The 12,017-nt window shown below is 39.1% G+C and overlaps 2 protein-coding genes across 2 annotated transcripts; one reads left to right on the forward strand and one right to left on the reverse strand.

Annotated features, from left to right (window-relative positions):
- Window positions 1-13: 13 nt before the first annotated feature.
- ppp2r3c (protein phosphatase 2, regulatory subunit B'', gamma) lies at window positions 14-6,134 on the forward strand. Its single transcript, XM_061082753.1, has 13 exons — window positions 14-183; window positions 332-456; window positions 878-982; window positions 1,375-1,487; window positions 2,381-2,478; window positions 2,589-2,659; window positions 2,795-2,927; window positions 3,242-3,297; window positions 3,884-3,959; window positions 4,314-4,450; window positions 4,986-5,123; window positions 5,211-5,270; window positions 5,624-6,134. Exons 1-13 carry the CDS (start codon window positions 117-119, stop codon window positions 5,816-5,818), a joined length of 1,374 nt encoding a protein of 457 aa, XP_060938736.1. The 5' UTR covers window positions 14-116; the 3' UTR covers window positions 5,819-6,134.
- A 1,264-nt stretch (window positions 6,135-7,398) lies between these two features.
- fam177a1 (family with sequence similarity 177 member A1) lies at window positions 7,399-11,340 on the reverse strand. The gene is made up of 5 exons (XM_061082554.1): window positions 11,235-11,340; window positions 9,999-10,178; window positions 9,573-9,639; window positions 9,235-9,332; window positions 7,399-9,054 (listed from the first exon to the last, which is right to left on the reverse strand). The coding sequence occupies exons 1-5, from the start codon at window positions 11,301-11,303 to the stop codon at window positions 8,839-8,841; spliced, it is 630 nt and encodes a 209-aa protein (XP_060938537.1). The 5' UTR covers window positions 11,304-11,340; the 3' UTR covers window positions 7,399-8,838.
- Window positions 11,341-12,017: the final 677 nt, after the last annotated feature.

Raw genomic sequence — 12,017 nt, forward strand, 5'->3', positions numbered from 1 at the left:
AACTTGACTTTGTTTTATGTTAGCTACATTTGTACACAAGTGAATTTCACACTGTTTTCAACTTGTAGCTTAGAAAGTGTTTGCTTATGAAGTATTAGATTATTTCTGGGTTAGACATGGCTGAAGAACAACAGCCTCCCTGGTCTGGTATTTTGAAAAGGAGGATAGAAAACTACAAAACAGGCAAGAGAGATTTTGAACTTCCGCTAACGCTAGCTAGCTAACTTATCTACATGTATCGAGTTTAAGCCACTCAGCTATGTTGACATTTGCGTTTCATGTAACTGGATCTGGTCGTGATTTTATTTTCCATGTTTCTGATTGTGTACAGATGAGAGAAGTGAAGAGGAGAAGAAAGCAGAAGAAACTCAGCTGTTCACTAAGTATTACACAGAGTGGAGGGGAGGAAAAGAGCAAGACAAGTCCTATAAGAACATCCCACGCTTCTACTACAGGGTATCTGTCACACACACGTGTCAACCCGCTGGGGCAAAGTTTAGATTGTGTTATGCTTTGAAACAAAACTAAATCCCCTGACTATGTATAATAGTTAATACAATATATTTATTTGAATGAAGAAACAATGAGGGTATCAGGAACACCGCATTTTATTAATATGACATCACATTAAACAAGTAACTGATAATTAAACCAGTCCATTGACTTATGACACTTTGTCAAATCAAACCTAGTGTGTTGACTGTGAGAGTGATGATCACATTGGGGGTGACGATGACTATGATGATGATGATCGGATTGTGACTGGGTGTGTGTGTAGTCACCAGCAGAGACAAAGATGCCATAATACAGGTGTCGTGTTAAATGATGATGTGTGGAAATGAAAACGGATGATGATGATGTTGTTGATGTTGTGCAGCTCCCAGGAGAGGATGAAGTATTACTTCAGAAGCTAAGAGAAGAATCCAGAGCTGTTTTCCTCCAGAGGAAGAGCAGAGAACTGCTGGATAATGAGGAACTACAGGTAGAACACACACACATACACTCGTGTCTCCATGACTTTAGAGGACATTACATTGACTTTCAGTGATTTCCTGGAGACTCAATTTAACCTTAACCATAGTGACTACTTGCCTTACCCTAATCTAAACATAACTTTAACTTTAACCTAAATCTAATCTAAACCCAAATCTTAAAACATGTCTTCACCTTAAAACGTAATGATTTACGTTAAGGGGCCTTGCTTTTTGTCCCCATAAGAAAGACATGTCCCCATAATGTCACTGTAAACAGATTGAGGTCCCCACAACATGAGACCACAATGCCTGGACCATACACACACACAGTATTTACTTCTGCATAAATGACAACAATGTATTTTTTTTATTTTACATTTACTAAACTTTCATTTTCTAGAATCTGTGGTTCTTGCTTGACAAGCACCAGGTTCCTCCAGTGAGTGGAGACGAGGCCATGATCAGCTATGAAGCCTACCTGCAGGTGGGGGAGAGGGCTGGGCCCAAGTGCAAGTAAGTACCAGGAAGTAGATGTTTACTGGCAACAGCAATGTTCTGTTTCTGTCCTACACCAAGGATTCCAGCTAGAGACAAGTTTGTGACTGGGAACCCCCCCCCCCCCCTGTCATGTTGACTTTATATCCACCTGGAATGAATGTTCCAGGTCACAAACTCTGGTGGCGCCACATTCAACAACGTGCAGCTCTATATGCACTCTGTGGCAATTAATATTAACTTTTGAAACAGGAAGTATAAAGATTTTTAAGAAGATTGTTAATATGTCAACATGTTTCCACTGTTCATTTTTAAAGGAAGTGGTGTTTTCATTGTAGCAAAGAAAAAATTAATCTAACTTTGATGAGTTTAGCAGAGACAAATTTCTAATCTTGAAAAAGACCAGCTGCGATAATTCTGTACGCAGAGGTAGAACATATGATTATATCTGCTATTAAGACTGTGTGTTCATCTGCATTTCTTTTATAATTTAAAAGGATTATGCAAAAAATACTCAGTTGGAAGGGTGGGACATAAACCCCAGTCAATTTTGGTGCTGCTCTATGAATTTATTTCCCACTTTCTTTAACTCTGTGACATTTGAGATTTTATTTTTATTTTCATTGATTTCTCAGAGAATAATTAATGGATCTAAATAAAAGAAAACTGACATGTTCAGAGGAGTGATATTTATGTGTTTGCAATTTGGTGCATATGATAATGAGTATCTAGAGAACAGATCTACAGAATTTTTATTCGTTATAAGGGGACTGTTTGGCCTTGGCTGAGGTTTGTGTTCTACTGAGTCTAGTCAGTAGATTCAAAGAGGGGGGTGAAATCTGGCTCCCAGATCGAGGGAAGAAACCTCATGATAAGTTACAGCTTTTTTACTCTTTTCTTCTTTCCTTCAGAAAATTCTTCACAGCCAGAGTGTACGCCAAGCTGCTCCACAACGACCCGTATGGCCGAATCTCCATCATGCAGTTCTTCAACTATGTCATGAGGAAAGGTCTGGACCTTCATTTTTTCTTTCACGTTTTATGTAAGCTGAGTGGGTGGAACGAAAACCTCTTCTAACCCCATTTTCTTGACTCCTGTCTGCTCTCGTTGTTCATCTAGTGTGGCTGCACCAGACACGGATTGGTCTGAGTCTGTACGATGTGGCAGGGCAGGGCTACCTCAGAGAGTCGGTAAGCATTTCCATCAGGAGACACAAATTAGAGTTAGTAGTATATAGACATTCTACATATAGTTTTTACTGGATGAAGTCATTAGTAGCTAGAGGCAGATTTATGTTATGAAAAGCGACTCTTCCTGCTGTGTAGGATCTGGAGAACTACATCCTGGAGCTCATCCCCACTCTGCCTCAGCTGGACGGACTGGAGAAGTCCTTCTACTCTTTCTACGTTTGCACCGCTGTTCGCAAGTTCTTCTTCTTCCTCGACCCGCTCCGAACAGGTCAGCCTGAACCCCACTGCGAGCCTCAACAGTAAAAAGTGCAGGAACACATACTGGAGCATAGTATTGTCTTTGACTCATCATGTATGAACCAGGAGAAATGATGTGCTGTAAACTCTGCTGACTTTGTATCATTAGATCAGAAGCTTTAACAACTATCCACAACAACCACCAATATTTTTTAAATTATAAAAATTAGGTAATGATCATTTGTTCATACGGAATGTTACCCTACGACATATAACAGGAACAGACTTTATCTTCAACAACATCAAAATTTATCTTGGATCTGTCTGGGTTTTTGTTTTTTACAGGAAAGATTAAAATCCAGGATATATTGGCTTGCAGTTTCCTGGACGACTTATTGGAGGTAGGATACATTTTTTGTATAATATCCACTCGTCCTTGTCTTTATAAATCCACATTCATCCTTTTTTCGACAAGCTCTTCTGACTTCAGTTATACTTAATTACCTCCGCCCAAAGATGTTATGTTTTCATCAGCACTTGTTAGATAGTTATCAGGATTACAGGAAAACTCCTCGACCGATTTCCATGATATTTTGTAGAGGGGTGCAACATTACCCAAGGAAGAACCAATGAAATTTTGGATGAATCCAGATAAAAATATCAGGCATTCAGGGGACTGATTTCTATGGGTGCGTAAAACTTGGTGCAGCTTGATTGAATTTGAGAGACTGTTGGGCCTTTGGTGGAGGTAGTTCTCTACTAAGTATCATTCTAGGTAGGCAGTAGGTTTACACTCACAGGACTACAGGGAAATGTTGGTATATCCTTAACCTGTAATAGTCCACCTGAATTATGTTTTGTTGTGTTATTATAAGGATTTTTGCACTCCATGGCTTCCATTGTGAAGCAATAGTCCCAAAAATGCACCACTCTAACTCTTTCCCACTCTCCCACCCCCACCCCTAACCTCTCTCACTGTGCTCCCAGTTGAGAGATGAGGAGTTATCGAAGGAGAGTCAGGAATCCAACTGGTTCTCTGCCCCATCGGCTCTACGGGTCTATGGTGAGGTTTCCAGTCTCAAATCAAACAGTTGTGGTATTAAATAACCCTCAGGTGCATAAAGGCAGATTCGGGGGGCCTCGCATTGCAATTCATGTTCAGCAATGTGGGACATGATAAAATGCAGCACAATACTTGTTATTCTGTATCGTTTATCATAAAAAAACACATTTTCTATATAAATATATATAATGTTTGTTTGCACTTGGCCAAAGCGTCAATAGTCCAACATGTAGGATTTAGGAGGATCTATTAATAGAAATGTAATGTAATATTTACAATGATGTTTGTGTGAGTAGCTCAGAGACTACAGCCTGTCTCATTCCTGAATGTGTATGTGTCTCTCTGTCCATGAAGGTCAGTACCTCAACCTGGATAAAGACCACAACGGCATGTTGAGCAAAGAGGAACTATCGCGCTACGGCACAGCGACTCTCACCCCGGTCTTCCTGGATAGAGTGTTTCAGGAGTATCTCACCTATGATGGAGAAATGGTACAATCAGTGACTGCACTTACAGCTGTAGTAAAATACAGATAGTGAAAAACAGAAAGAATCTTACATGACAGCCAGGAATATCTATGGTGCAATTTGGTTTAGATTCTCAAACTAATCACTCCACATTCTCCTGTGGTTCAACTAGGTTCAGCTCTTGTGACTGAAACGTTTAATTTTTTTTTTCTTTAATTAATCTTCAGATCTATACAGGAAGCTTTTTAATCTTTGCCTGCATTTGTTTAGTTTATTCTGGGTTTTCTCCCCTGTCTGTATGTTAACCTTCAACTCAAAGAAACTCATAATGTAAAGCTTGAGCTGCTCAAGTTAATCATGAAGCTCATGAAAACAAGTGTGTCCTCCGGGCAGCTGACACATATATTAAATTACTCTTTATTGTTGTATAGGGCATTGCCCTAAATTGGTGTTAATCTCTTTTCAATGCATATTTTAAGTAATAGTTTAGCAGATAACACTGTGATGGGTCTAACTTGGATATATAATGTACATGATGTGTTTTTGTCTTTAATCTCAGGACTATAAGACGTATCTGGACTTTGTATTGGCCTTGGAAAACAGGAAGGAGCCAGCAGCACTGCAGTACATCTTTAAACTTCTGGATATGGAGAATCGTGGATATCTCAATGTTTTCTCCCTAAACTTCTTCTTCAGGGTATCAGCTGCACACATTCTACTATACACAATCACACAAAGCGTGATGTGTCATTGTTTCATGACCCTTCTGTGTTGTGTTCTTCAGGCAATTCAGGAGCAGATGAAGGTGCATAGTCAAGAGCCTGTCTCCTTCCAGGATGTCAAGGTATATTGTACACAGACACATGCAGACACTTGGTGAGGACACTCATTGGAAAAATGCATGGCCTAGCCCCTCACCCTTAATCCTCACAGCTAAATGCCTGATCCTAATTCGAACCCTAGAAGGAAGTCTTAACCCTCAAACAGCCCATTGTAAGTGGGTCAGAGAGTGGGGACCTGTCAGTGTGCCCTCACTCTGTAAGGTCTTGACTCAAAATGATCCTCACAAAGATATCTGTACAAGCATACACACACTTCCTAGCTATACTGTGGATTTGAAGATTATTGACATGATCTGTTGAAACATGTTTGTGGTGTAAGCAAAAGAGGTGACATGTGACCTCTGTTTCTCCTCAGGATGAGATATTTGACATGGTGAAGCCCAAAGACCCCTATAAAATCACTCTCCAGGATTTGGTAAACAGTTGCCAGGGTGACACAGTCACCAGCATCCTGATCGACCTCAACGGCTTCTGGACCTATGAGAACAGAGAAGTGTTGGTTGCTAATGACAGTGACAGCAGTAACACGGCTGACCTCGATGACTCATGAGAATGATTATGATCTTCACAGTTTTCACTCCCATCAGTAGTAAAAACCTACAGTCCATTGAACCAAGTGTCCTAGTGACGCGTCAGCCGGACATAGAACCTTTACCTGCTGACTCATGTCCCTTTGGTGAAGTTGAACCGAAGGAACTAAAGTGTAAAACCCTTGAAATGAATGGTAGGAGGAAGTGAAGAGAAATTAATCGGATGTTTTTGAGATGTGCTTTTTGTAAATATTGTTCTATTTCCCTCTATTTTGTTTTCCTGTAAAAACAAAAAACAGATGTATTTAAAATAAATCTTTCCCTTTTTGTCTCTTACTGACATATTATGTCTTTGTATCATGAAAGTGCCCCATCATTAACACTCAAATTTAAATTTAACTTAAGCTGCTACATTTTCAGTGGCTCCAATGATAATAAAAGAACGACACTCACCGATGAACCAATAGAGAACTAGCATCTGACTTTGCATTTCTCTTCAGCCCAATGAGGGTTTTAAATAGCTTTTAGCAGTTTTTTAAAACCAGAGAAACAAAGTTTAAAGAAGCTTATCTGCACCAACCAGCAGAGACAAAGAGAAGCTAGAGAACAGGAGTTGGTGGCGAGGGGACTGAAAAATTCAATTTCCCAGGTTCAAAAACGGGTTAGTTAGGATTATTTTATTTTAAGTAGAGTAAAGTAATTGTTAAAAACACAACAGGAAGCCCGCCATTTTGGATTTAGTGGCCATTTTTCACATTTTTACTTTGACGAACATCAGATCAACTTCATATTGAGATGGATGTCATCTAAATAAGACTGAGATATAAACCTTGACTTTTGTGTTTTTGTCACACGGTGTGACCGTGGCGTGGCGTCAAAGTTTGATTACACGCCATTAAAACACGAGGTTGTGTATCTCAGACATATTTATATAAAATAACACTTCAAAGGATTCATTAAGCAAATAATTATTTGTTGTCAGTTTGATTTAATGTTACAGTGTCAGTGGTGTTAGATTCCTTTGATGTCTTAGATGCAAAGGTGAAAGATTTATACGATCTGAAGAGAGAAAAGAGTGTTTTTGAGCGATCTATTAGTCTGTTATATACAGATAGGGATAGTACCACCGACTGCCAAAAGGAGGTAAGCATGGTTTTAAAAAACCGTGGAGCGATATGCGCAATTAGCAGGCAAGGATCGACGTCTCGTGACAGACGCAGGAAGTGAAGCATTTATCCTTCCCCCAAAGTGAATCATGCGTAAAACACATGCAATGCGGAGCCGTGGGCCTGCTCGTCGATCGCTCTCTCCACCAACAGCAACAGGTCCAGAGTTGCGTGTGCTCGGGCCTGTTCAGTGCTACAATGTAACCCTAGTTTATTTATATTTCTGGTGTTAAATGTGACTTAAAGAAAAAACTATTTTCATTCTCCATGCTGAAAAAAGATGCACAGCTGAGACTGGGCAGCTCAAAGGGATCAAAACTCTAAACAAACAACAGAAGTCAAGAGAAGGATTGTATTATTGAATTAGACAAGAAAGATAAGAGTTTATAACAGGGGAATAACTGTGGGGAAAGTATTTTGACAACAAAAAGTCAGATTGTTTAAAGGTTTTATTAACACAGAAAATATAAATATGTATATACAGATTCATTGAGTTGGTTAAAAATAACTTTTGCATATGTTTCTAAATACATAAAAAAGCATAAATAATGCCCCGTGTTAAGTAATGTAAGAAATTTACCCAAACTGAATTAAATAGGTTGGTATTCTAGTTACAGATTCCATTTACAGAATTTCTCCTGAGATGGATCTGTTTGAAAAGAGCAGAGTAACATGTGTTCTGCGTTGTAATGAGAAAACATAAAGGCTCCAGTGTGTGGGCCTCTGGTTTCCTCCTGAATAAACACTGCTGCTCTGCTCTGAGCGTCCACACCACAACGTTACTTCAGTGGATAATAATAATTCATAAGCTTCTGGCAGCTCAGGCAAGGACACTTAAAGAATGAACTCTCAGGACACATGAAGGTACCGTCGGTGTTTGTGAGCAACTCAACCTCCCAATGTACTTCAACAACCGCCAGTAAATTGGAATTCTATTTGATTTTCAAAGATTTAAACGATATTAAAAGTGAATCTGTATTAGCTGCATTGCCTGGTTAATTTTTCAAAAACATTTTGTACTTTATAGGAGTTGTTGCTGTAAATAAACTGTTTCCAGTATCATCTTAGAGGCAGGTTAACACTGAAACAAATAAAAGAAACATGAAGCCATTCTTTAAGGTTAGTACCGTAGTAAAATTTGGACCACAGACTGCAGCTTCATGGTAACTTCACATTGAGCTCTTATATTAACCAGAGTATGTTTGGCCGCTACAAAGTGAATCATGTGTCTGGTTTAAGCAGCAGGAAGTTACAGTAGTTTTCATTGACTCGTTAACAGAGGGCAGAGGTGGAAGGGTTGTCTTATGTATCTGAACATCACGTTTAAACTCAACTACTGGTTTGTTTGATTACATTTCTATATAACCTTCCTCTTTATAACTTGTAGGAGAATAGTTTGTGTTTCTTCATTCCAGACAACAATATAGCAATAACATATGAGGAGGACAATATATTCCCTGGGTATATAAATGGTTTAATCTCTACCCGTTCTCACTCATGGTTAAGCTTGGAAAGCAAAGGCTATCCAGCTCTATAAACTCTAGAGAAGGAACTACATTTAATTTAAATTCTTCAATACGATTATAATCCAGCATGTATTTCAGGGTCTCGATGTTCTAGGGTGAGTTGGGTACAGTCCCAATCTGCTCTAGAAATGGTTCAATTGCATGTCAGGCTGTACAGTAAAGTTACATTCACAGAAAAGGCTATTGCAGCCACTTCCACAGCCCTTTTAATGTTTCCCTGCACTATGTATTAATATCTCTTATAAAAAAGCATAGAAAAATAACAACATTATGAAATCATACAGCTAGGTTAAATCAGATTTAGCCTGACGAAATCTTTGAATGTGAGAGGATTGTGAGTGACAGTTTTCAGGAGGGGAGAGGGGAAGGGACTCTGTTGGTGTCTGGAGAGCTGAGAGGAGGCTCAGGTTTGAGCTCAAAGCTAATGTTGACAAAGGATGCTCCGGACTTCCCTGGCTGTTCCACAGTAGCAGAGGGAGGAGCATCTAGCTCACCTCTTTTCTGCGTGACATAATGACGCTCCGCATCCTCAGCCAGACGGTTCTCCTCCTCTTCTTCTTCCTCCTATAGGAAAACAGTGTGTGTAACATTTAACACTCTATCTGAGAGTTCTTTCTTCTTGCTCTGTGTAAACAGCTTTTAAAAGGTGAGACTTTTTTCCTCATATTTACATAAGAGACTGACATATGAGCCTCAAGTTTGTGTGTGTGTGTGTATGAGACAACACATGCACAAGTATCTTACCTCCTTCTTTATACGGTGGTATTCATCAATTGCATACTGGTACTTCGGACTAGTGATGCCAAAAAGAGAGGCCAGTCTCTCTCCCATGTAGTCACACACTGCGGTAAACGAGCACACGCGAGTCAAGATAATAACTAAAGTACCAAAACCAACCAAATACAGAAACGTGTGAAACAAGCTGTACAATTCAGTACATTCAAATCTGTACAAGCATTTACACACTTTCCATATTACTCAAGAAACACTTTTCAAAACACAAGATTTCCAAGACTGATGAAAAAGCTATGACATATGGCCTTGATAGCACAAATTCTCAATCTAACAGTGAACTACTTTACCTGAGATGGTGGAGGTGGCCATTCTCCACGTTTGGAACCAGAAATATGGAACCCAGGTTAATTTAGCCTAGAATAAGACAACACAAAACTTGACAATTAGTTCACATTATCTGCTGGTCAAACACAAATACAAACTAATTGTTTGTCAGATTCAGCTTTAGCCTCAAGTTCTGCCTGAATCATTGTTTACAAGCCCAAAACACTAGATGACGCTAAGGTGCACAACTGTCAAGTTATATTCTCAATTGACTGAAACCGATTTGGATGGTTAGGCCAAGGGTTATTATATGTGGAGTTTCCATGATGTCATCCCGGTTTTCTCTGGGGTACCATGCAAATCCCACCCACAGGATTATCCTGATATGTGAGGCTGTTTCAGAGTCTACAAAATTAAAACAACTTTAAAACTTCTTGATCTCTGCTTACTGGATCTACAGTGATGACATCTTTCTTCACAGGATCCTCCTCCTCTTCATCGGTGCTGTATTCCTCCATGGTCTCTCCACTGGCAAAATAGATGGTCCTTCGGGGAACCTTTACTCGTACCTGACTCCCCGCAGAGTCTTCCATCTCCACACTCTCAAATTCTGTCCCTCCTCCTAGACTCTGGAAGTAGTTCAATAAGAGAGTACAAGGTTGTGATCTCATCACCAGTACTCAGTGTAATATCCATCTTTATGGTGAGAACACGATTTTTCGTCGATTTACAAGTTGCACTCAATAATCGTAAACTAGTTCTCAACACAGACAAAAGTGAATTCATGTTCTACACAAGAGCCAAAAATGTTGATTATAATAATCGTATTATCTCTACCATGAATAGTAGAAACACTGAAAGAGTCACAGAGTATCTTGAAATCTGGTATGATGAGATAACTTTTAAATATCACATCTCTAAACCTGTGACCACCTTCAGTAAGAAAATCAGCTTCTTCTAGGAAACAAAACATGTGTCCCTCTGCGCTGCAGATGAGGCAGCTTTAATTTCTGTTTAAGATTATGGTGACATATTCTACATCCATTCAGTTGCAACCCTAAACTGCTGGACACAGTTTATTCACTCAGCTTTAAGATGTGTTGATTCATTTGCTTAAAAGTAAAATTCATGAACTGTATTTGTTCATATGGTTTTTACTTTTGCCATTTTCCAAATTGTCCTCAACTGTTTCTTATTTAAGTTTCCTTGGTGTGTTTGATTGTTGAGTTTATTCTCTGTACTCGGGTTGAGGTTGAATGAATTGCTGCTGAATGTTCGATGGGTTTTGAATGATTTGCTTTAGTTTGAGTTCTCATATGACAGCACATGCAGAGCAGGTTTGACGGACTCTCCTTCACTCCGCTGACATACTGGGCAGAAAGTCAACAACAAAGAAAACATGACAAACTTTCCTAAAAACATCTTTTTATAGACGTTGTGCGTAGTTATATTATTTACCTTCAAATGTAGAGCAGCTACACACAGAGGTAAGACAATTAAATCCTCCTAAACTATTTTACAAACCACTGTTACCACAGCAAAACTAGAGCTGGTTAGTTAGCTTAGTTTAGCTAACGTTACTTTGTGTTAGCTAGCTTATAGGCTGAGGAAGTAATTAGCTTTACCTCAAACAAATATTTGTTTCCTTATTTACAAACACGAAAAGTTGTATCGCACCTACAAACCTTTTCAGTGTCCATAGTTTGTGTCAGGGAAACGTTGACGCTGGTTAAATACAGCGGCAACTCTGCCATCTCTGTCAGGAGTCAGGACCTCCACCTCACCACGATCCGGCTGTCGGCTAGCAACACTTCCGGTCTGACCTCTTCACAACAAAATAGTTTACTATATTTAATTATTATAATTATCATTATTATTATTAAAATAATGAAACGTGCAGTAATGCAATGCATTGCACACATATTAACTTTTATTATTATAATTATTTTTGTTGTTGTTATTACTATTATTTTGTAACTGCTATACACAGCATCAATGTTGGAGGAAGTAACTTCTCGTGGCGCGACTAGACTGACTAATTTTAAAGGCTCCTTTGGAAAGAAGGGCTTTAATGGGTGGATCCTTTGGTCCAGCCTATCCCAGGATTCATTGCACTTCAGTGACGAGTCAAGGTGATGGCACCGACAAGTGACGAGGCGTCCAAATCTTGGGTATGATGCTTCAATGGTACAAATGTTAAAAAACCAAGGGGTATGATAACTCTTTAATTCTTTAATTAGAATCAGAATCAGCTTTATGTATGAGTTCAAATACTAGGAATTTGACTCCGGTGTAGTTGCGCTCAGTGTCCTTATACAAATAGACACACAGTTAACACCAGACTAGCTAAATAAAGTTGACCATTATGTGCAGTACAGATAAACTGTACAATAAAGAAGTGCAACGGGAAACAATATGAGTGGATACGAAACAATTAACTACTAATTATAACCAGAGGACAATAATGC

Source organism: Limanda limanda, chromosome 12 (genome assembly GCF_963576545.1).
Source record: "Limanda limanda chromosome 12, fLimLim1.1, whole genome shotgun sequence".
Taxonomy (NCBI): domain Eukaryota; kingdom Metazoa; phylum Chordata; class Actinopteri; order Pleuronectiformes; family Pleuronectidae; genus Limanda; species Limanda limanda.